Below are 25,664 nucleotides of genomic sequence, written 5' to 3' on the forward strand. Positions count from 1 at the left end.
ACAGTGTAAGCGTGTCCTTGGAAAAGCCTTCACATTCCACTCTTGGCTTCCTGGAGTTTTGCTGGGGACATCAAGGCCATCCCTCTAGCCATCCAGCAACCTCTGTTCTCTCAGCAGGGTTCCCCTTTGGTAATGTGGAATTTGTTTTCCTCCCCCTGCCGAGTAACAGCAAACACTGACCCTTAGGATTTAGGAAAAAAACAGACATAGCGGTGCACATCTTTAGTCCCAGCACTCAGGAGGCAGAGACAGGTAGATCTCTGAGTTCAAGGCCAGCCTGGTCTACAAAGCTAGCTCCAGGACAGCTAGGGCTGTTGCACAGAGACACTCTTGTCTTGAAAAACCAAAAACAAACAAACAAGGATTTCGAATTCTCAGAACTTCCCCAAACCACGTTAGTCTTAAAATACTTTGCTCTTCATATTCCTTCCCTCATATTTCCCTGAAAAATTGTTGAGTAGAGAGGCATATCAAACCCTTTTATTAGTGCTGTTAACAGAGGACTATAGGCTGAGGTTACCAGAGAACATCATTTGTATAGATAGCTTCTAACGCCTCAGCATTTGGGTGTATAACTGAATAGCACAAAAGATAGCCAGCCATGTGTCTGAGTTACCGCCTTAAGTGTTCCTTTTGCTTCCAAAGTTTATTTCTTGGAACATCACCCTCAGAGTTTGCATATAAAATTATTTCCAAGGAAAACCTACTGATAGCACCGGCACCCACAGAAACCCCAGAGCAAGGCCCATAGATTAGATGTTGGTGGCCACTCCCTTGTGTGTCCTGGCTAGGCTCATTCTTCAGCTCAGCACTTTGATGTTACCTGCTTTTGTGCTTTACTTGATGAAGGTGATTTGCTTTTATTGTTTGAGATAGGATCTCCCTATGTAGCTCAGGCTGGCCTTGAACTCAGGGTTGTTCTGCCTTAGCCCCGCAAGGGCTGGGATTGTTGGGTCCACCACCATGTCGAGATGAAGGGCCTCTTTTAATGCAGGGTGTGTCCTCGTAAGATTTAGCTGTTTTGGATAGATAGTTTTTTTCCTCATTTCCACAGTTGCCTTTTTTTAGAGATTCTGGGAATCATAAGAACTGCTGGAAGGGAGTTCCCACATGGAGACACTAGCCGGGGACCCAGCCTGCCTTTAACAGCCTCATCTTAGGAGGACACTGTAGGATAGTGGCCGGTCATTAAGCTCTACTCTCTCTCCACCCATGGATGGGTCACACCCTCCAGATCTATGGTAAGGAAGAAACAAAGTAATAGATGGACAAGTGTCAGGCTGACAGACCTTAGAGACTAGTAACTTTGCCTGCGGCTATTGCAGAGTCTCTGGATCTGTGGCCTTCCTGGGGACTGACTCGCCTGAATAAAAAGTAGCAGGAGTGTTAGGGTTAGAATCAGATTCTGGTCCACAGCCTCTTTCCTCTTAAGTGGCTTACGCCTTCTGACCTCAGGTTTCATCAGCAAAAATGCTAACAAATAAGCCTAACTTACAAGGATAAGACAGAGAGCTTCCTAAACAGTTCAGCAAGTGTCCCCTCTCTCCTTTTCCCGAACACTGTGGCAGACAGGTCACCAAAAAAGGCTTTTTTGATGGCACCTAAAATGAACCAATGAAGGCCACAGTATAAAAACCTTTTAAGTTTAAGAAATTTCAAGAGAAGCCGGGCTGTGGTGGCGCACGCCTTTAATCCCAGCACTCGGGAGTTCGAGGCCAGTCTGGTCTACAGAGGGAGTTCCAGGACAGCCTCCAAAACTACAGAGAAACCTTGTCTCGAAAAACCAAAAAATAAAAAAATAAAAAGAATTCAAGAGAAAAATACATACTTTGCCTATTTCAAAACTTAAAAGTAAATTTCATGTTGTAGAGAAACTTTTGTTTTTTTTTTAAACACTTAAAACTGAAATGTCTACTTGGGAAATAATTCCCAAACCTTGTGCAAGAGACCAACAAGATTTAGACAGGCCTCTGACCTCCAGCACCTGGTGATCGAGCCTGTAAGTGAGACTTCAAAGGAGTAACACCGGGTAGAGGGGACAACATGACCACAGAGACCATGCACAGTGAGGCCACCCATCTGCCACGGGGTGACGAGACTGTGAAGGAAACAGGTTCTAAAAGGAGGACACAGAAACTGAACTTTATCCTAAAAGCAGCACTGATGGTACATGCGGGGGCCTGGGTACATCGTAAGCTGGGTTTTCAAGATCTGAATATACCTCAGAAACTGGGGTTTAAGACCAAGGACATCTCAGTTCCTCAACCCTCAAAACTGCCAGTGGACTTCTTTGGCCCTTTGGAAGGGCCTCTGTCCTGATCAGGCTCTCACAGACGGCCCTCGGAGACCCTTCGCCACGTGGTATTTGGGGCACAACATGGGAGGCGCACAGCAGCTATCAGAACTAGAACACATATGTATGTAACAACCCCGCCCCATAGAAGAGACCAGGACACCACAGATGTCTGTATCCCGACTCTACCTTCCTGTGCCACACCGCCACGGAGTTACCTTTTGAGATTCATGAAAAAGGCCTGGTTCAACTCTTCCTTTCCAGAGCCTTGGGCTCAGCATCCCCTAGGCTCCCTGTCCTCGTCACCAGAGATCCTGGGACAGGTGTAGAAGAACCCTCAACATGGGATGAGAAACCATGGCTAGGCTGTATAATTTAGCACGCCTACTTGCATGCAATTCTATGAAGTGCAGTTTTTCTTCATGATGCATAATATCGGGAAAATCACAGCAGCGATTTACAAACTCCTGGCAGCTTCACTTGGGATGTGGATGGGGGCTGCATTCCCCAAGAAGTTCAGGGGTTCCTCTGTCAGCCCTAGAAGCTCTGTACAGCAAGTGTGAAGAACCCTGGTCCAGCAGGTTCATTCCCAGGGCTGAGAGCCCATGTCTCCAGAGTCTTTGCATGTCTGTTATATTAAGTCTAATAAAGAGTCAAGACTTACTCTCAGCTCACGAGGCTGTGTTGAAACCCTAATATTCCCCTAGTCTGTATAGGCTCAAGAAGTCCCTTCCCAGCCTCACCTCTGCAAGTTCAGGAGCAACAAAAGCCAGTGTAACAAGAATAGAATTCTGCTGACCTCCCCTGGAACCGTACCACTACAATACATGATTTTGAACAGCGCACGTGTCAGTTTCTTTAGAAGATGTTTATCCCACACACACCCAGGTGAGCAAGGCCCTTTGTCCCCATGAGACGCCTAGGAGCAGTTACACCCAAGCACTAACAGTAGGCCCAGTGCCCTCTCGGCCGCCTCCCCTCTGTCCCTGCATCCTCACCCCCTGGCCACCTGCAAACACACAGGACTCAGAGACAGGCTCCAATTGGTGCTTGCTGGTCGGGCTGGCCTTCACTTCTGGTCTTGAAATGCTCAGCCCTTCAATCAGCATGCACAGGTCACCCCTGTGCTGTCAGGAACCCCCTAGGGAGGCACAAGGAGGCCCTGCTTTTCCCAGAGCGCAGTCAGGAAAGGCTTACAGTCAAGTCAGCAGCCTGCAGTTTCTCTGCTTAGTCTTCCTTCATGCCCTCCTCAAGCCACTTTAAATAGCGAGCATCTCCGTGGTCCATGGAAATACTGAAGACTTCTGGGATTTCAAAAGGATGAGCCAACCTTTTGGAAAGAAAGCAGAGCTCTAATGAGTGACTGTCACAAGATAAACCTACACGACAAAACCCAGGCCGCAGGCCCTCTGGAGGCCCCGTAAGCTGCAGCAGCTCACTCTGCCTTGGGCCAGCCTGCCTGAGCCTGTTCCCCACTCAACAGGTGCTGGTTTGGATCAGTGTCTTTGGAGCAGAGGTTCTCAACCCTCCTAACACTGCAGCCCTTTAGTACAGCTCCTCATGTTGTGGGGACCCCCCCAACCGTAAAATCATTTCCTTGCTACTTCATAACTGTAATTTTGCTACTGTTAGGAATCTCAACCCACAGGTTAAGAACTGCTGCTTTAGTCTCAGAGGTATGGGTTGAAATCCTGTGTCTGCCCTTATTTGGTTCTTAGACTGTGGACAAGTCACTAATTTCTCTGGATGTCCCTACAGAAGAGGATTGCTAAGGACTAGCTAGCACCCTCGGCTGAAGGCCAGCATGGCACACACTCATGCTCCTACCCTTTCCACCTACACACACACACACACACACACACACACACACACACACACACACACACACGCCGCTGTGTCTTCCTGCCCCTTCCCCAAAGTCCATACAGTCCTTCCTGCGACAAAGTCCTCACTGCTACTGCTCATCAACCAAAATCCTCTTGACGCTCAAGGGCAAACAGTCCCTGACCTTCCCCACGGAGCCCTTTTTGCAAGCCTGGCTCAGTCACCTGCCTCTTTGCTTAGTTCACCTGGCACTCAGTGCACAAAGCCCGGTGTCTTCATGCCAGTCTCTCATGTGCCAATGTGCACAAAAATTCTTTGCTTACTTACTGATCAACATGGAGCCATTGGGAAATTCTCATGAGGTAACAGTTAACTAATCGTAGTAAAAATAAGCACTGTAGCATGTACAGCAAGTAGGGTTGGTTTATTCAGAACGTGAAGATTATCAGTTTGATGAGTTCATTTCATGGACACTGAGGCCAGAATCTTTTATAAACAGACATATTGAATTCAAAGAATCATATATGTTAGCAATAAGATGAACTGTTGAAACACTCTATAGGTATATTTCATGTATTCTAATATGTGTAAGAACCTGGTAGATTGATACTCATTTTATAGATAGACAGATGAGGCAAAAAGCATACTAACATTTTTTAAGCACTATGGTACAACTATTGAGTAGGAAGCCAGACTTCAACATAAGAAGCAGTATAACTCTGGGGCTCTCTCCTACCCCAGAAGCTGTCCCTCGCAGGTTTAGGTTTTTTCCTTTTTTTATTTAAGTTAGAAACAAGCTTGTTTCACATGTCAATCACAGCTCCCTCTCCCTCCCCTCCTCCCTCCCTCCCCACCAGATGCCCCAAGGCCACCACCCAATCTCCACTCTGATTTCCAGGGAGGGAGAGGCCCTCCATGGTGGAACTCCAAAGTCTGTCATGTCATCCAGGGCAGGGCCTAGGCCCTCCTTCAAGAGTCCAAGCTGAGAGAGCCTCTCTCATTGTGGCATGGGCTCTCACAGTCTATTTGTACGCCAGGGATAAATACTGATCCACTACCCAAGGCCCCATAGATTACCTAGGCCTCCTCACTGACACCCACATTCAGGGGGTCTGGGTCAGTCCCATGCTTTTCACACAGCCATCAATCTGGGGTTCAAGAGCTCCCCTTTGTTCAGGTCAACTGTTTCTGTGGGTTAAACCAGCCCACTCTTAACTCCTTTGCCCATCAGTTCTCTCTTTCTGACACTGGATTCCAGGAGTTTAGTTCAGTGTTTGTCTGTGGGTATCTGCCTCTGCTTTCATCAGTTGCTGGATGAAGGTTCTGTTTCCCAGATCCTCTGGCAGTGGGATTGTATGTCTAAAACCCATAAATGAGTGAGTACATACCATGTTTCTCTTTTTGTGACTGGGTTACCTCACTCAGGATGGTTTCTTCTAGTGCCATCCATTTGCCTGCAAATTTCAAGATTCCATTGTTTTCCCCCCCCACTGAATAGTAAGTACTCCATTGTGTAAATGTATCATATTTTCTCTATCCATTCTTCAGTTGAGGGGCGTCTAGGTTGCTTCCAGGTTCTGGCTATTACAAATAATGCTGCTATGAACATAGTGGAACAGACATCCTTGTTGTATGGATGTGTATCTTTTCAGTATATGCCTAAGAGTGGAATTGCTGTGTCTTGTGGTAGCCTGATTCCCATTTTCCTGAGGAATCTCCATACTGACTTCCAAAGTGGCTGTACAAGTCTGCACTCCCACCAGCAGTAAAGGAGTGTTCCCCTCTTTCCACATCCTCTCCAGCATAAACTGTTGTTGGAGTTTTTGATTTTAGCCATTCTGACAGGAGTAAGATGATATCTCAGAGTTGTTGATTTGCATTTCACAGATGGCTAGGGATGTTGAGCACTTTCTTTTTTTTTCATATTTTTTATTTAACTTTTTACGAATGTCACTTTCAGTTCCCTCTCCCTCCCCTCCTCCCCTACCCCCTAATCCTCTCAACCCCTCATCCCCACTCCATTCCCCCTCCACTCCCCAGGGAGGGCAAGGGCCTCCATGAGGGATTTCCAGAGTCTGTCACATCATCCCGGGAATGGCCCAGGTTCTTTCCCGTGTGTCCAGACTGAGAGAGCATCCCTCCACGTGGCATGGACTCCCAGAGTCCCTCTGTATGCCAGGAATAAATACTGATCAACTCTCCCAGGTCCCACAGATTGCCAAGGCCTCCTCTCTGTCACACAGGTTCAGTGGGAGGATGTCTGGATCAGTCCCATGCTGGCCCCCCAATCATCAGTCTGGGGTCCATGCATTCCCCCCTTGTTTAGGTCAGCTGCCCCTGTGGGCCTTGCCAGCCTGATCTGGATTCCCTTGGTCATCACTCCTCTTTGCAACTGGGTTTCAGAAGTTCAATTCGGTTCACAGCTGTGGGTGTCTGCCTCTGTCTCCATCAGCCACTGGATGAGGGTTCTAGGATGGCATATAAGGTAGTCATCATTCTCACCATCATGGGAGGGCATTTAAGGTAGCCTTAATGCCAGTTGGTGTCATTCCTGTAGATCTGTGAAGATCTCACTAGTGCCAGATCTCTCCTCCAACTTATACTGGCTCCCTCTTTTATGGTATCTCTCATCCGTTTCTCCTCTATTCTTATCCTGGCTCAACCTTCCTGCTCTCCCATGTCCCCCTCTCTCCTCCTCTTCTCTCCCTCTCTTTCTCCCATCTCCTTCTGCCCTCACCTTCTCCCCCTCCCCAATCTAATTAGGAGATCAAATCCCATAACCCTTCTCCGGGTTACCATGCATATCTCTCTTAGGGTCCTCCCTGCACCCCAGACTCTCTGGTGGTGGGGTTGTAGGCTGGCAATGCCCTGCTCCATGTCTAAAATCCATATATGAGTGAGTACATACCATGTTTGTCTTTTTGTGACTGGGTTACCTCACTCAGGATGGTTTCTTCTAGTGTCATCTATTTGCCTGCAAATTTCAAGATTTCTTTTTTTTCTACTGAATAGTATTTCATTGTGTAAATGTACCACATTTTCTCTGTCCACTCTTCAGTTGAGGGGCATCTAGGTTCTTTCCAGGTTCTGTCTATTACAAACAATGCTGCTATGAACATAGTTGAGCAGATGTCCTTATTGTATGAGTGTACATCTTTTGGGTATATGCCTAAGAGTGGAATTGCTGGATCTTGCGGTAGACTGATTTCAAATTTTCTGAGGAATCTCCAAACTGATCTCCAAAGTGGCTGCACAAGTTTGCATTCCCACCAGCAGTGGAGGAGTGTACCCCTTTCTCCACATCCTCTCCAGCATAAACTGTCATTAGAGTTTTTGATTTTAGCCATTCTGACAGGAGTGAGATGGTATCTCAGTTGTTTTGATTTGCATTTCCCTAATGGCTAAAGATGTTGAGCACTTTCTCAAGTGTCTCTTGGCCATTTTGGACTCCTCTATTAAGAATTCTCTATTTAGTTCTGTACCCCATTTTTTAATTGGATCCTTTGGTGTTCTGGAGACTTGCTTCTTGAGTTCTTTGTAAATTTTGGAGATCATCCCTCTGTCAGATGTGGGGTTGGTGAATATCTTTTCCCATTCTGTGAGCTGTCGTTTTGTCTTGTTTACTGTGTCCTTTGCCCTGCAGAAGCTCCTCAGTTTCAGGAGGTCCCATTTATTAATTGTCGATCCCAGTGTCTGTGCTACTGGTGTTATGTTCAGGAAGCAGTCTCCTGTACCAATTCGTTCAAGGGTACTTCCCACTTTCTCCTCTAAGAGATTCAATGTGGCTGGATTTATGTTGAGGTCTTTGATCCATTTGGACTTAAGTTTTGGGCATGGTGATAGATATGGATCTATCTGTTGTCTTTTACATGCCAGCATCCAGTTACTCTAGTACCTTTTGTTTAAGATGCTTTCTTTTTTCCATTGTATAGTTTTAGCTTCTTTATCAAAGATCAGGTGTTCAAAGGTGTGTGGGTTGATATCAGGGTCTTCGATTCGATTCCATTGGTCTACCTGTCTGTTTTGTGCCAATACCAAGCTGTTTTCAGAACTATAGCTCTATAATAGAGCTTGAAGTCAGGGATGGTGATGGCTCCGGAAGTTCCTTTATTGTACAGGGTTGCCTTGGCTATCCTGGGTCTTTTGTTTTTCCATATAAAGTTGAGGATTATCCTTTCGAGGTTGGTGAAAAGTTGTGTTGGTATTTTGAGAGGGATTGCATTGAATCTGTAGATTGCTTTTGGTAAAACTGCCATTTTTACTACGTTGATCCTACCTATCCAAGAGCATGGGAGATCTTTCCATTTTCTGGTGTCTTCTTTAATTTCTTTCTTTAAAGACTCAAAGTTCTTGTTATACAGGTCTTTCACCTGTTTGGTTAGAGTTACCCCAAGATATTTTATGGTGTTTGTGGCTACTGTAAAGGGTGATGTTTCTCTGAATTCTTTCTCATCCCCTTTATTGTCTATATATAGTAGGGCTACTGATTTTTTTGAGTTAATCTTGTATCCTGCCACTTTGCTGAAGGTGTTTATCAGCTGTAGGAGTTTCCTGGCAGAATTCTTTGGTTCACTTACATAGACTATCATATCATCTGCAAATAGTGAAAGTCTGACTTCTTCCTTTCCAATTCGTATTCCCTTGATCTCCTTTTGTTGTCATATTGCTCTAGCTAGAACTTCAATTACAATATTGAAGACATATGGAGAGAGTGGACAGCCTTGTCTTGTTCCTGATTTTAGAGGAATCGCCTTTAGTTTCCATTTAGTTTGATGCTGGCTGTTGGTTTGCTGTATATTGTTTTTATTATGTTTAGGTATGTTCCTGTTATTCCTGATCTCTCCAAGACCTTTATCATGAAGAGGTATTGGATTTTGTCAAAGGCTTTTTCAGCATCTAGTGAGATGATCATGTGGTTTTCCCTTTTCAGATTGTTTATAAGGTGGATTACATTGATGGATTTTTGTATGCTGAACCATCCCTGCATCCCTGGGATGAAGCCTACTTGATCATGGTGTATGATTTTTCTTATGTGTTCTTAGATTCAATTTGCCATTATTTTATTGAGTATTTTTTCATCAATGTTCATGAGGGAGATTGGTCTGTAATTCCCTATCTTGGTTGTGTCTTTGTGTCGTTTGGCTATTAATGTAATTGTAGCCTCATAAAAAGAATTTGGCAGTGATCCTTCTGCTTCTATTGTGTGGAACAATTTGAAGAGTATTGGTATTAACTCTTCCTTGAATTTTTGGTAGAATTCCGCACTGAAACCATCTGGCCCTGGACTTTTCTTGGTTGGAAGACTTTTTATGGCTGCTTCTATTTCTTTAGGGGATATAGATCTGTTTAAATTGTTTATCTCTTCTTGATTTAATTTTGGTAAGTGATATCTATCCAGAAAATCATCCATTTCCTTCAGATTTTCCAATTTGGTGGAGTGCAAATTTTCACAGTATGACCTGATGATTCTTTAGATTTCCCCAGTGTCTGTTGTTATGCCCCCTTTTCATTTGATTTTGTTAATTTGCATGTTCTCTCTCTGTCTTTTTTTTTTTTTTAGTTTTTTTTTTTTCGAGACAAGGTTTCTCTGTGGCTTTGGAGGCTGTCCTTGAACTCACTCTGTAGACCAGGCTGGCCTCGAACTCACAGAGATCCGCCTGTCTCTGCCTCCTGAGTGCTGGGATTAAAGGCGTGCGCCACCAACGCCCGGCTCTCTCTCTGTCTTTTGGTTAGGTTTGATATAGGTTTGTCTATCTTGTTGATTTTCTCAAATAATCAACTCTTTGTTTTATTGATTCTTTGTATTGTTTTCTTTGTTTCTACTTTATTGATTTCAGTTCTCAATTTGATTATTTCCTGGCGTCTACTCCTCCTGGGTGAGTTTGCTTCTTTGTGTTCTAGAGCTTTCAGCTGTTCTGTTAATTCTCTAGTGTGGTAATTCTCCAGTTTCTTCATGTGCGCACTTAGTGCTATGAATTTTCCTCTTAGGACTGCTTTCAAAGTATCCCAAAGGTTTGAGTATGTTGTGCCTTCATTTTCATTGAATTCTAGGAAATCTGTTATTTTTCTTTATTTCTTCCTTTACCCAGGGGTGATGTAATTGAGCATTGTTCAGTTTCCATGAGTTTGTGAGGTTTCTGCAGTCTGTGTTGATGGTGAATTCTAATTTTAAGCTGTGGTGATCCGAAAGGGTACAGGGGGTTATTACATTTTTTTTTGTATTTGTTGAGGTTTGCTGTACTGCCAAGAATGTGGTTGATTTTAGAGAAGGTTCCATGTGGTACTGAGAAGAAAGTATATTCTTTTATGTTTGGGTGGAATGTTCTATAGATGTCTGTTAAACACAATTGGGTGATAACTTCTGTTAATTCCTTTGTTTCTTTGTTAAGTTTCTGTCTGGAGAGTGGGGTGTTGAAGTCTCCCACTATAAGTGTGTGGGGGTTTAATGTGTGATTTGAGTTGTAGTAATGTTTCTTTTATGAAACATATGGGTGCCTTTATATTTGGGGCATATATGTTCAGAATTGAGACTTCTTCCTGATGGATTTTTCCTATGATGAATATGAAGTGACCTTCTTCATCTCTTTTGATTAATTTTAGTTTGAAGTCTATTTTGTTGGATATTAGGATAGCTACACCTGCTTGCTTCTTATGTCCATTTGATTGGCAAGTCTTTTCCCAACCCTTAACCTTGAGGTAGCGACTGTCTTTGAAATTGAGGTGTGTTTCTTATATGCAGCAGAAGGATGGATTCTGTCTTTGTATCCATTCTGTTAGTCTGTGTCTTTTTATAGGTGTTAAGATAATTGGTATTCAGGGATATTAATGGCCATTGATTGTTGATTCTTGTTTGCTTTGGATCCGTTTTGGGTGGTGGTTTTGTGTGTGAGTTTTTCTGATTTCTGGTTAAGTTAGATTATCTATTGCCCATGTTATTTTGAGTGTAGTTAACTTCCTCGTGTCGGAGTTTTCCTTCTAGAACTTTCTGTAGGGCTGGATTTGTGGATACGTATTGCATAAATCTGGTTTTGTCATGGAATATTTTGTTTTCTCCTTCTATAGTGATTGAGAGTTTTGCGGGGAATAGTAGTCTGGGCTGGAATCTGTGATCTCTTAGTGTTTGTAGAACATCTACCCAGGACCTTCTGGCTTTCATATTTTCCATGGAGAAGTTGGGTGTAATTCTGATAGGTTTGCCTTTATATGTTACTTGGCCTTTTTCCTTTACTGCTTTTAATATTCGTTCTTTATTCTGTATGTTTGGTGTTTTGATTATTTTGTGGTGAGGGGACTTTTTTTTGGTCCAGTCTATTTGGTGTTCGTTAAGCTTCTTGTAGTTTCATAGGCATCTCCTTGTTCAGGTTGGGAAAATTTTCTTCTATGATTCAGGTAATGCTGGAAATCGAAAGGCTGAAAAAACAATCAGGAACTACAGTTGCAAGCATAACTAACAGAATACAAGAGATGGAAGACAGACTCTCATGCACTGAAGATAAACTAGAGGAAATAGACTCATCGACAAAAGAAAGTCTTAAATCCAACAAATCCTTAACACAAAATATCCAGGAAATATGGGACACCGTGAAAAGACCAAATCTAAGAATAATAGGTATAGAAGAAGGCGAAGAAGCCCAGCTCAATGGTTGAGCACTTTCTTAAGTGTCTCTCAGCCATTTTAGAGTCCTCTACTGACAATTCTCTATTTAGTTCTGTAGCCCACTTTTTGATCGGATCCTTTGGTGTTTTGGAGGCTTGCTTCTTGAGTTCTTTGTAAATTCTGGAGATCAGCTCTCTGTCAGATGTAGGTTTCAGTTTTGGTTCAATCAAGATGCCTCATTCCCTGACCTCTGCCAATGTGTTAATAATAGGGCCTTCCCTGTAGTTAGAATTTAGACTCAGCTACAGCTCTATGGCCATGACATCCTAGTTTGCTTAAGACAGGAAGGAAATAACTTTTATCATGCAGAGCAAGGGCATGTAGCCCAGGCTGCACAATTCAGTCAGCCTGGGATGATACTTAAGAACACTGTACTTGACCTACAATCTACCCTGCCTGCAAGATGTTCTGGGGTAATGGTGGCACAGAACTTGTGAGAGTGGCCAAGCCATGACTGGTCCAAACTTGAGGCCCATGCCATGAGAGGGAGCCCACACCAGACACCTGCCTGGATGGACAGGAAACAGAGCCAGGACAGCCCAGAGACCCAAGATAGAACCAAACATGACTTGCAAAAATAAATAAATAAAAGGTCAATAAAATGATTCCTAATGACATTCTGCCATACTCATAGATCGGTGCCTAGCCCAGTCGTTATCAGAGAGGCTTCATGCAGCAACTGATGGGAGCAGATGCAGAGGCCCACAGCCAAACATTAGCTGGAGCTCAGGGGAGCCCCACTGACGAGAGGGAGGAAGAATCGTAGGAGCCAAGGGGTCAAGGACACCACAAGAAAATCCAAAGAATCAACTAAGCAGGACTCACAGTGGCCCACAAAGCCTGAAGTGACAAAACACAAACCCTGTGTGGGCCTGAGATAGGTCCTCTGCATAAAATGTTATGGTTGTGGCTGGGATGTAATGTACAAGAAAGAATAAAATAATAATAATAATAATGATGATGCATTTGAACCCTATACCACACAAACCAAGTTGGAATCCATGAGGTAGTGCTTATGTTGGACAGTTGAAAAGTATCTTCGCACAATGTAACACATGGTTAGACCCATGCTTCAAGTGGCAATGTGGACAAGAATCACTAGGTATGATTCTTGGAATGCAGTTCCATTCAGTAGGTCTGAAGTGACACAAAATCCCATCTCCAATACTGGAGGTAAAAGGGGACAACTTCCATAACTTCCATATTGTCATTGAGAGAATTGTTTGCAAGCAAAACTTCTAAATCTTCTCTCTCTCTCTCTCTCTCTCTCTCTCTCTCTCTCTCTCTGTGTGTGTGTGTGTGTGTGTGTGTGTGTGTGTGTGTGTGTGTGTGTGTGTGTGTGTTGGTGTTCTCTTGTTACTTTCCATCTGAGTTTTTTGAGACCAGGGTTCTCACTGAACTTGGAGCTCACTCACACCTAGACTGCCTGGCCAGCAAGCTTCCGGGATCCCCCAGCACCAGGATTGCAGCACACCTGGCGTTTATGGGGACTCTGGGGATCCAAACTCAGATTCTCACGCTCGTGCATAAGGCACTTCGCCAACCGAGCGACCTTCCCAGCCTCATTTTAACCATTTTAAGTGTATAAATGTGCAGTTGCACAACTCTCCATTTGCAAAACGTCTTCATCTTCTTACACAGAAACCCTATATCATTCAGCCGTAGCCCCTGCCCCTTCCCGACAGTCCTGGGTAACCTTTGACTGACTTTCTGGCTATAAATTTGACTACTGTGCTCATCTCATATTGTTGGGTTAGAAGAGTCCTTGCCCTTTGGTTTCTGGCTTATGTCACTTGGCATGATGTTTTTGGGGTTTGTTCACATCATGCAAACTATGTTTCCCAGTGTTCATCCAGTCATGTGTGGATGAGCAAAGGAACTGCATTTGCCATGGGCCTGCTGTGAATATCGCTGTTGTCAATATTTCACACAAGTATTTAAGTCTGTTTTCTGGCCCTTTTGGGTGTATTTGTAGGAGTATCATTAATTGCCTGGTGTATGGTATTCCTGTCTTTAATGGCGGGGGTATGCCACCATCCACTCCACAGTGGCTGTAATTGTCATTGTAAACTTAAAACTGTCCCTAGCAGCTATCCATAAAAGTCACAATTTGCAAAATGTGAATGATGCCATTTTCTCATTAACTTCTTGGTTTTGGAAAAATATGACTACTTTTCATAAAAATATGGTATTCGTGTTATTAACATATAAATGGTTTTATTGTTGGGTAAGGTAAAGACAGTTTTCAAAATCCTTAGCACTTGTGACTAAAAAGTTAACTTTCATGGACTTGATCAAAGTCTTGGAGACCTCAGAGGAAAAGAGCCCTCACTTGGTGAACCACTGACATCAATCACTGGGACCCAAACTGTGAGCTTTAGGACTGCATTACTAGAACAAGCTAGAAATTAACCCGTGATGCTTTTGTGAGTCTGAATAATCTTTTTTAAGGTATGAAAAGGCCCTGAGACCAAGATTCTGAAGCCACCGGTGTACACCATCTCGTTCTACTGTCCATTATCCAGATGGAGAAGCCGAGACACAGAGAAGGACAAGGAGTCTTATGGGCAGCAGTGGCTAAACCCCAGCTCTCCCACTTCCCAGCTTCATTCCCTCAGTGCCCAGAACATCCTGGCCTGGTCCTGTGGTGAATGAATGAGAAGCCTTACCTCATGTAGGTGGACAGCCTGGAGACCTTGGAAGTCTTTGTCTTTATTAGCTGTGACAAGAAGAAAATCAACAATGTGGGACCTGAATCCAGCTCAACTCACCATTCCTATGGCCATTTAGCATTCCTCACAGGTCACCAGATCAGGTCTCTAGATTGCTAATGAGCCTCAGACATCTTAGGTGGGGCAAGAGCCTCAATCAGTTGACTGATGTTTTTTTTTTTTTTCTCTCTATGAAGACTGAACTTTAGGACTGCTGCATGTAAAAAGTCGTCACTGAGCTAGACCCAGGGTTGTCCCTGATTTTTAACTAGAATCTGGAAAATGACCCTGATGTCACTCATTGTCCTATTAAAACCACCTCGGCCCCTGTCCTCACTTACCAACAAGATCTCAGTGGATTCTTCAATTTCTCCCTTCCAAAAGTACCTAGAAAAGAGAACAAAATCAAACTGTGACAGTCACAAGAGGAGCCTGCCAAATCGTCAAACCTGCCAGAGCAGGTGCATTACTGAAGAGGAGACGCTACAATCTCCCCCAAACCTATTTTTCTGGCACAAGCTAGAGCGATCAGAGAAGAGGGAGGCTCAACTGGGAAGACGCCTCCCTAAGACTGGGCTGCAGGCCAGCCTGTGGAGCATTTTCTCAATTAGTGATCGGTGTGGGAGGGCCCAGGCCACTGTGGGTGGAGCCATCCCTGGGCTGCGGGTCCTGGATTCTATAAGAAGGTGTACTGAGCAAAACAGGAAGCAGCACCCTTCATGGACTCTGCATCAGCTCCTGCCTCCAGATTCCTGCCTTGTGTGAGTTCCTTGACAGTGATATGGAAGTTTAAGACAAACAAACCCTCTCCTCCCCAACTTGCCTTTTGGTAATAGTGTTTTATCGCAGCAATAGAAACCCTAAGACACCCATAAAAGAAGTCTAGAGTTGGCCAAGGTCCCACAGGTCGGTTTGCCCAACCATTCTAACAAATACATTAGGACCCACCAGGGCATTCCTGGAGGTTGTCTCTTGAAGACAGCTTCCTAACTTAAGATTTCACATGAGGTCTCCTGGCCTCCATCCTTCCTTTTCCTTCCTTTCTTCTTCCCTCTATCAGCCTCCCTCCGTTCCTTCTCACCTCTTCCCTTTTTGTTATGCTGGAGAGCAAACCCAGACCACACGCATGACAGGCAAGCAAGCGCTCTACCACTGAGCTACACTCATAAGCCCCTAGGAAACATTTTAAAGATCCAGAAACTTAGGCCTCAGCCCCAGAGAGACTGATTCAACAGACTTAGGCTAAGGCCCAGAGATCAAAAGGAAAGCCAAGTTATGGAGCCATGCTCAAAAGGCTGTGAGCAGTTGAGCAATAGCGTGGCTTTTCCCTCCTTTCTCTATACACGATATTTTTTCTTTTTGCTTTCCTTGGGTGACATAAATTGACAATAAACATAAACTCTGATGCAAGTCAACTGTCAAGTGTTGATTAAATGCCTTTTAAACGTTCTCCGACAGCTCACCATTTGTCCATGCTCTGTCATCCAGGACCCCACCTTAACACTCCCAACTCCCCTCCACTGGCCTTGGCAAAACTCACAGTGAGGATGTCTTAGGCAAGATGTTCACAGAGGCAGCCAGCTTCTTATCCAGTATGGCCCTAGAGCAAAGAGAGGGGGTGATCACTGGAGCAAATCCAAGGTTTTAACAGAAGAGGTGGGAATTACCGTGAGTATCTGAGTGAACAATCATTTAGGGTGTCCCTCTCCTGCTATGCAGTATATATGTTGTAAACTTAATTCTGAAAGTCTATGTTAATGAAGCTGTGGGTGAGGATGTTGGCAAGTAATTAATGAAGTAAAAATGTGGGAATCAGAGCTGCCACAGTTTTCACTTGGGCAAGGCTAGGAGAGTGATGGGGACTAAACCTCTATCAAGACAAAACCGTAGAGCTACCGGCTGAGCCCAGCTGAGCCCAGCAAAGCCATGGAGGCTGGGCTGCATAAGGCCTAGCTGGCCCTACACACACACACATACACACACACACACACACACACACACACACACACACACACACACACACACAGAGGAATGTATCCTGAGCCTTCAAAATTAAAGTGCTATTGGATTTTAGATTTGCATGGTGTCCTGGCTAGTTTTATACCAACTTGACACAAACTATAGTCACTAGAGAGGAAGAACACTCAGTTGAGAAAAGGCACCCATAAGACGTGGCTATAGGGGGCTAGATAGATGGCTCAGTGGTTACAAGCACTGACTGCTCTTCAGGAGGACCCGGGTTCAATTCCCAGCACCCACATGACAGCTCACAACTGCCTAACTCCAGTTCCAAGGGATCCAAAGCCACAGCAAAACACCAATGCACATAAAACTACAAAAAAATGTGGCTATAGACAAGTCTGTGGGGTATTTTCTCAATTAGTGACTGATGGGGGAGGCCCAGCCCAGTGTGCGTGGTGCCAACCCTGGGCTGGTGGTCCTGGGTTCTAGAAGGAAGCAGGCTGAGTAACCCATGAAGAACAAGCCAGGAAGCAGCATCCTTCATGGCCTCTGCATCAGCTCCTGCCTCAGGTTCCTGCTCAGTTTGACTTCCTGTCCTGGCGTCCTATGGTGGTGAACAGCAGGGCTGCAGTGTAAGCCAAATAAACCCTTTCCTCCCCAACTTGCCTTTTGGTCATGGTGTTTTGTCACAGCAATGACAACCCTAAGCAAGACACCTGAGGCCAGCTGTGCCCTGCTTCTTGCTTACTTCTCTATTTGGAAATGGAAACGTCTGTCCTGTAGAGCAGGTAACTTGTTGGATTTCACAAGCTGGTGAAGTCGCTTTGCTTCAGGTGTGCTCTGAGTTTCACCCAAATGGATTCAGATGAGAGGTGGGCTGGGACTTTTGAAAGGGTGTGCAGCTAGTTCAGTGTCAGGGCTCGGGGACAGAAGGCAGTTTTCCATGTTGGGTTTTGAATGCTGGGGGCCAGAGGCAGAGCTCCACGGTTTGAGTGTGTCCCCAGAATCCCTGTGCTGGGAATATAATCCCACAAATCCTGTTAATGAGGTTTGGAGGGAGAGCTTTTAGAGGGTGGTTAGTGAGGGCATGAGGGCGGGGCCCCCATGGTGGCATTGGTGACTTCGAAAGGAAAGGAAGAGGGGGTGAATCAGCATGCTCGCCCTCTACTGCCATGTGATGCCCTGTGCCATGTAACAATGCAGGCAGAGGGCTCCTGTCAGATCCCAAGTCGCATGCTCTTGGACTTCCCAGAGCTACAGACATAAGGTGAAATACATCTTTATTTATAAATAAATGACCTACTCTGGCATTTAGTTACATCCACAGAAGGGTGGGGGTCACCTTTTTGCATCCACTGGTAACCATCCACACATCAGCATCTGAGGACACAGAGAAGAGGCTGTGGGGAGGCCACTTTAAAGGCCAGCTCAGTGGGGGGGGGAACAGGGGGATGGGGGGGGCGGGATGATTGGCACTGGGCCTACGGAGGACGGACTGGACTCTGCCTGTCTTTCCTGTCTGAAACGTGTGCCTGTTCTGTGATAGACAGCTCTCCTCTTTACCTGACTAAACAAAGACCTTCTTCACTCCCAAGAGCTCCCTTCATAATGCCACCCCTGCTGATCTCTACATCTTCACATGACCACAAAGAGCTCATACAACTCCAAGCAGAAGCTGCCCGCCCAGTCCAGTGTTTGTTTTGGCAAGTAGAAAGTCTTTTTCACATTGTTTTTTCCTGGGTCTTTTTTTTAAAGATTTCTTTATTTATGCATATGAATGCTCTATTTGCATGTGTGCCTGCATGACATAAGAGGACATCAGACAGAACACAGCATCAGATTCCATTATAGATGGTTGCTGGGTGGTGGTGGCGCACGCCTTTAATCCCAGTACCTGGGAGGCAGAGGCAAGCGGATCTCTGTGAGTTTGAGACCAGCCTGGTCTACAGAGTGAGTTCCAGGACAGCCTCCAAAGCCACAGAGAAACCCTGTCTCAAAAACAAACAAAAAGAAAAAAGAAAAAAAAAAAAAAAGAAAGAAAGAAGGGGCCAGCCACCCAGCTACACAGCCAGACACGGAATAAGAAGGAAAGAAAAGATAGATACACAGAAATAGAAAAAGGTAAAAGCCCAGAGGCAAAAGATAGACAGGATAATTTAAACTAAGAAAAGCTGGCTAGAAATAAAGCAAGCTACGGCCAGGCATTTAAAAGTAATAATAAGTCTCTGTGTGTTCTTATTTGGGAGCTGGATGCTAGGCCCCCTAAGAGTAAACGAGTAAAAACACTTGCCCAAAGTCACATAAATGGAAGTTGCACAGTCAACAGTAAAACTATGATGTGATTACAAACCCAGTGCTCTTGCACCTCAGGAATTGAGCTAAGGGGATGAGAAAATAAGTTAGACTAGCAATTGGGGGTTTGACCTGCTCCATGTAGGTTTTCACAGTTCTTTAAGGCCTCAAGCAATCCACTTATCTCTATGGGCCTCATATTCCTTTCCTGCCCCATCAATCACTTAACAGTCTCTAGTATAGCAGGAGGGTCAGCCCTGGGTCACACCGACCAGGATCATCCAATGGGTTCCTCATCCCACACCAGGCAGAAAGTATGGAGTTCATCCCTGGACAGAAGGCGTTCACAAAGTAACAGCAGGGCTGCCCCGTGGCCCCTAGAGAGCACCCTGGTATCTTCCCATGCATTTAGGGGCATCACTTAGCTCCTGTACTATACCTGGCAACGTCTCTGGCAATTTGCTCATTGGGACAGTTGACAAAAACGATGGAGTAAGTGCCAGAGACATAGCTCCTGGCAAGGGAGGAGTGGAACCAGAGGCTAAAGGTCCTGAGCATAGGATACGTCAGAACAGCTGTCAGAACCTGTATGGTAGAAAAGACAAACACAGGTTAGTGATTCCTGGCTCCACCAGACTGGAATCACTTTGTCATCCCCATCTACAAACAAAAACAAAAACAAATTGCAGAGACCTGTATTTTAGTTTACTACATAAGAGTATTCATACCCAGGGTCTGAGAAGCTAGCTCAGTTGGTAAAGTGGGCCTCTGGACCAATGTTAGATTCCCACAAGCCATAGAAAACCCCTAGATTTGGTGGCCCATGCCTATAGTCTGAGCACCGAAGGTGCAGAGACGGGCAGATCCCCGGGGCTCACAGGACACCCAGCATACTTGTGGCTCCGACTCAGCAAGTTCTATGCCAATGACAGACCCTACCCAACACCCCCTCCAAAAAGAGCAAGGGTTAGAGCACTGAATACTCTTTCAATGGACTTGGGTTCAATTCCCAACACCCACATGATGGTTCACAACCCAAGTTCCAGGGGATCTGACATCCTCTTTTGGCTTCCCAGGGCACAGGCACATACATGGTAAGCAAAACACCTAAACAACATTAAGTAAATAAATAACAAGACGAATGAAGAATGATACGCCAAGGTCGACTTCTGGCACCCACACATACTGATTTATCCACACTTAACAAAACCCTCAAGCCTAGATGCTTTCCTCTGCATTTTGTAGCTAAGGAAAAAAACAAATAAGTGAGGCAAAAAACCTTTTTCAAAACCATAGCTTTATATGTTGAAGCCAGAGTTTGGACTCAAGTCTGGATGAGTTCAAATCCATTTTTACTGCACGGAACTGTTACTGCAGGTAATTGTAGCTTTCACTTGCTGAAGAGCTAACACCCTGTGAAGGTTATTTTTAATGGTAAGCACTTGTCTCTCCTGATGTTTTAGACAGTAATTTCACTTGCATTCATTGATCTGTGCCCGGTGTTGTGCATAGTTTAGGACAAACAGTTTTAAAATTATGCAACCCACACTACTGGGACTAATCATTACAAGGACGGAAGAGTAGATTTTCCTTGGGGAGGGGCACGAGCAGGCTTTGCGGAGCAGATACTCTCTGTATTGGTTGCTTTTCTCATTGTGATGACTGGAAGCAACTTGGCTTACACGTGGTGTGTGTGACTGGGGAAGCAAGAGGCAGGGCTGTGGCCTGAGGCATTTATCTTGCCAAAGACGAGGCAGAGGCTGCCCTGCCACCAACTCCCTCCATTTAATAACCTTTACCTGAAAGCTTCACAGTGTCCAAAGCCACGCCATCAGCTGGGAAACCTGTTCAAATATACGAGCCTACTGGAGACATCTCTATATCTGCCCCAAAGGTCCATGGCCATCTCACAATGCAAATATAGTCAGTCTATCTTTAAAAGTCTTCAGGCATAGTCATACAGCTCTACAGAAGTTCAAAGTCAGGAGCCCCTATAATTCAAATGTGCATACAATACCCAAGTGTGGACAGTCTCAATACCAAAGTTAAGAACAGATGCTTAGCATGGAAAATTGAGCCAAAGTATGACCAAAACCCAGCAGGGCAGACCCAGACCCTGCAGGGAACAGTTCAGTACTGCAGCGGGCTTGGTTAGCCCACCCTTCCAGCTCCGTCACATGCCCTATGTGTGTCCTGTCTGGGGTCCCCTCCACCAGTGCCATATTTCTGGCATCCCCAATATCCTGTCGTTGCCACTGCAACCGAGATGCCACCTTCACAGTTTCAGAGTCAGCCCACTCAGGGGTCCCATTGATGGAATCTGGCCTCAGAACTTTCTGGATTCTGGTGCCGACTCTGTGAGCCTGTAACTCCTGTGCTTTACATGCCTGCAATACCAGCATCTTGTGAGGAAAGCCAACTTCCACCGCCAGCTCAGATACAGCCTGTCCCACTCAGACCACAGATGCAGTGTTCTCTGTGTGCCGTTAAGGGATCGGGGCACTCTGTTCAAGCACTCTCATTTCACGTGAATTTCAAACGGAGCTTTCCACGTGCAGGGTTCGCACCTTTCCTAATGCCCCAGCAGCTGAGTGTGGTTTCTCTAAAAGCAATCTGTTTAACAAAAGCAGCGCTTTCTCCATGCTGCTCTGCCCTGGAGTGGAGAGGTGCCCTGGTCCAGCCTCAATGAGATGATGGGACAGACTTAGAAGACTCCCTGATAGGAGGTGGGGGGGGGGAGGAGAAGAGGGTGGGGGAGCTGGGATTGGAATGTAAAAAATAAATAAAAATATATATTGGGGGAAAAAACCACTTCAGGTTAAATGAGCTCCTTTGCTTATCCCAGCAGTCCTTGCTCTACTCTGAAACCTCAGAAGCACAGTTGTCAGCAACATTTACACAGTCATTCTGGCCCTCCAAACTGCCACCACAGATCCACAGGTCTATTTTTAGCAGTCTATGGGTTCCCTAGCCCAGAGCTCCAAACCACTTCAGGTTCCTCCCATAAGCCAGTTCCAGAGGCATAACAAGCAATAGGGTCAGGCTTGTCACACCAACCCTGCTTCTCTGCATCAGTTTTCTATATTAGTCACTCTTGATATTGTGTTGACCAGATACCTGACAAGAAGCAAATTAAGAGAGGCAAAAATTATTTGGACTTAGTTTATGGGAATTCAGTCAGGCTAGGGAGATGTCTCACTGGGTGATGTGCTCGCCGTGCAAGCATGAAGACTTGAGTTTGGATCCCCAGCACCCAGGCAAAACTCTAGGCATCCCAGCACCCGATTGTAGTCTCAGTGCTATGAGGCACACAGGAGACTCAGAGGGGCTCACTGGACAGCAGTCTGGCCAGTCAACCAGCTCCAGGTTCAGTGAGAGACCATACCTCAAATAAATAGAGAGCAACAGTGGGAGACACTCAATACGAACTTGCATAGATGTGTGTGCAGCTGCACAAGCACGCCCGCACATGCACACGCACGCACATGCACACGCGCACACACACACATACACACATAAACACACACGCACATGCACACGCGCACACACACACATACACACATAAACACACACACACACACACACACCCTTAAAAACCAGAACATTTTAAAACAAACAAAATAGTAGTCCATCACTGTGAGGGCAATGTGTGGAAGCTGGTTTTTCCCACACGAGGAGGCAGAGACTGGAGAGGTAGAATTATAAGCATCAAGGCCCACCTCCAATGACCTACTTTCTTCAGAGAGTCTCTGTCCCTTCAAACCATACCACTACCTGGATATCGAGTATTCAGACACACGAGCCTGTAGCAAACACTCAAACAATGACAGTAAGTCAGATTATTGATGGGGGCACTGAGGCACTAAATCAACTCCAGGGGTATAGAGCACCCTGTTTCCACAGGCCTTCCTATGTGGGTGGGGAGGTCAGAGAGCAATAAATCTGGCTAGCACCACAAAGAAAGGGGGTCAAACTGGGGATCGTGTGTCTGGATTCAGGTAGCAGGTACTTGGGAGGTTGTAAGTAGGACATGACAATATGGCCAATCCGCGTAGAAGACTGAGCAGGCGAGGAATAGAGACTAGCCAGGAAGCAGCCTATTTAGGAAGTCATTTCCCCGGCTCAGAAAAAGACATCAAGATCCTGAGTAATGACAGTAGCCGTGGGAGAAAACATCTGAGTTATCATTTTCTTATTATCGTAGAGGAAGGTACCTGAGAGGAAAGGAGCTGAAGGACCTTCCATTCCAGCGTCATCGTAGAAGCATTAAAAGGACAGTGGCAGCCTAAGAGTCAGGTTGCAACCCAGCCAGCTTGAGCAATGGCCGCCCCTCGTCTCCCAGCCCAGACTCATGCTTTCTTCCAGGGAACCTCTGTCCTCCCTCCATTTCATATTGTCACGTGGTTTCTGACTGTAGTTCTGGTTTGTTTGTTTGTTTTGTGTTGTTTTTCGAGACAGGGTTTCTCTGTATTGGAGACTGTCCTGGAACTAGCTCTTGTAGACCAGGCTGGTCTCGAACTCAGAGATCCACCTGCCTCTGCCCCCTTCCCCCAGTGCTGGGATTAAAGGCGTGCACCACCAATGCCTGGCCTGACTGTAGTTCTTAACATGCTCTGAATAATGTTTTTGTTGTTTTACCTTTTTAAAAATTTTTCATATGTATGGGTGTTTGCCTGCATGTATGTCTGGGTACCATGTGCGTGTCTGGTGCCTGCAAAGGCCAGAAGATTCCCCTGGAATTGGTGTTACAGATGATTGTGAATTACCATGTGGGTTCTGGGAACCAAACCCAGGTCCTCTGCAAGAGCAACCAGTGCTCTTAACAACCAAGCTGGCTCTCTAGTTCATTAGGCAATGTTTTTAATGTCCTGAGTTAGATTTTAATGTTCTGGTTGGATTCTTCTTACCCCCTGCAGTTTCCACTAGTGCCTCCACTTCAACACAGCACCCTCTGGAACTGACCTAGTAGTTACGAAGCAAAAATGAACCAAGCTTTTCAAGGAAGCTTTTACCATTGCTTCTTAAATGAAAGTTCGTTTGGATTATAAGGAAAAACTAAAAGTACTAGAGGGAGGAATTCGGGTCTTGCCACTACTGCTAAAGAAGGCACTTCCTCCCCTCTTGCCAGCCTCACTGAGGAACTGGACATGGGATCCCCACCCCTGCCCAATGCTGCCTGACTCGGAGGTACCGGCGATGGAGACGGGCCCCTGCCATGCCGCCTGACTTGGTGCCAGGGACGCTGATGAGAACAGAAGTACAACCTGGGATCCCTAACACAGTAAAGAAGAGCTGTGCCTGTGACCACGGCCCCAGGTTAGCTCTTGACACATGGCTCTAAATAAACACTTGCAGGCTAGTAAAATGCACTGTCAGTGTGCAAACCAGATGGCAGTGTCAACATTAGCTAACTTGAAGGAAGTAGGACTTGGGGACTACCCACTGTAAGCATTACTGGCCTTGCTGCAATATTTGTGTCCCTCATTCTGACGATCCGATTGCTGGAACAATGGGCCCAAGAAAGAAAACTTCTTTTCCCCAGGATATTCATGCTATGAGAAGAAAAAGGCTGTACTTGACACTGACCAGAGAGGGAACTTGCCTCCCAGAAACAGATTTCACATACGGCTGACAGTTTGCTGGGCCACCTTGTTGGAGACCAGACACCAGACAATGATGGGTCAGTGGCGGCTGAGTCACCTTGTGGGAGAGTCTTGACGTCTTTCTTCTCAATGAGGATGGACTTGGTGGGACCACTGGGTCTCCTCATCTCTCTTCCCAACTGGATCAGTCTTCCTTTTTCCTGCTTTTCACTATGTGGCTGTTTTCATTGACATCTCAATGGTAACTGGGACACAGATTGTGACCCCCCTGAGTTCCCTAACATGTGACTTGAGCACAACTGTAAGCAAAAGGAACGCTTACCAACGGGAAGTTGACCCACACATGTTATTGGAAGGGAAGGAGGCAGCCTGACTGCTCCTCAGCTGCAACAGCTAAGAAAGAGCTGGGGTGTTTGAGCCAGCAGGCGTGGTGGGCACACAAAGCTGAAATACAAACTCATGCCAGCTGTCCTGGAAGCATGAGATGAGCTCACACTCAACATACTAAGAGGCATGAGACCATCCAGTGTTACCTAAGGCAGCCTTGGCTCAAAGTAACCAGAGGCAGGGGATACAAACTCAAGCCAGGGTGGTTTTTGTCCTCCAAGGGACTTAGCAAAGTCTGGAGACAATTTTGGCTCATGACCAGGAAGGGGATGATATTGTCATCTAACAGGTAGGGATCAGAACTGCCAGAACACTGAAGTACACTGTGGCTGCTATCACCTCCCCCATTGGACAGTTAAGTCTTCATTCTTCTTTATTTCTATATTGACAGCACCTTACCACTCTAGACAGTGGACATTATTTGTGGACATGTGTTGGGGAATATTTTTTAAAGGGTGTGACTTTTGTCTATGCTGCATTTGTTTGACTCTGTGAGGCTGTGTTACTGTGCCTGTCGCAAACATCTGGTGGTCCTAATAAAGAGCTGAATGGTCAATAGCAGGACAGGAGCAAGGATGGGCGGGGCTGGCAGACAGGATAAACAGAAGGAGAAAATGAAGGAGGAGCAAGGAGAGAACAAGGAGAGAGGACATCATGGGCTAGCCATCCAGCTGCACAGAAGTTCACAGAGTAAGATTTACAGAAGCAAAACAGGAAAAGCCCAGGGGGAGAAGGAAGACAGGTTAGTTTACGATAAGAACAGCTGGCTAGAAGCAAGTCAAGCTAAGCCTGGGCACTCATAACTAAGAATAAGCCTCCCTGTGTGCTTCATTTGGGAGCTGGGTACCCCAAAAGAAAAAATCTTACTACCAATAGATTTTAACAAAGTATCATAAGTACAAAACATCAGTGTGGCCCCAATAATGGATGGCAGT

General features: G+C 45.5%; 1 protein-coding gene across 3 annotated transcripts in view; it reads right to left on the reverse strand.

The window, feature by feature from the left end:
- Positions 1-15: 15 nt before the first annotated feature.
- LOC101824467 (protein CutA homolog) overlaps positions 16-25,664 on the reverse strand; it is a 28,423-nt gene continuing 2,774 nt past the window's right edge. The window contains exons 2-7 of one of the 3 annotated variants that reach the window (XM_005082075.4): positions 19,179-19,324; positions 16,026-16,085; positions 14,827-14,872; positions 14,444-14,493; positions 3,491-3,623; positions 16-155 (exon numbers count right to left, since the gene is read on the reverse strand). In XM_005082075.4, the coding sequence (XP_005082132.1) occupies positions 3,521-3,623; positions 14,444-14,493; positions 14,827-14,872; positions 16,026-16,085; positions 19,179-19,324 (405 nt within the window). In that variant the 3' untranslated portion in view covers positions 16-155; positions 3,491-3,520. Of the gene's footprint in view, positions 182-465; positions 3,624-14,443; positions 14,494-14,826; positions 14,873-16,025; positions 16,086-19,178; positions 19,325-25,664 lie in introns of those variants that run through there. The other 2 variants (XM_013122059.3, XM_021234058.2) reach the window with 2 other exon arrangements.

The sequence above is a fragment of the Mesocricetus auratus genome, unplaced genomic scaffold (genome assembly GCF_017639785.1).
Source record: "Mesocricetus auratus isolate SY011 unplaced genomic scaffold, BCM_Maur_2.0 Super-Scaffold_100047, whole genome shotgun sequence".
NCBI classification, from domain to species: domain Eukaryota; kingdom Metazoa; phylum Chordata; class Mammalia; order Rodentia; family Cricetidae; genus Mesocricetus; species Mesocricetus auratus.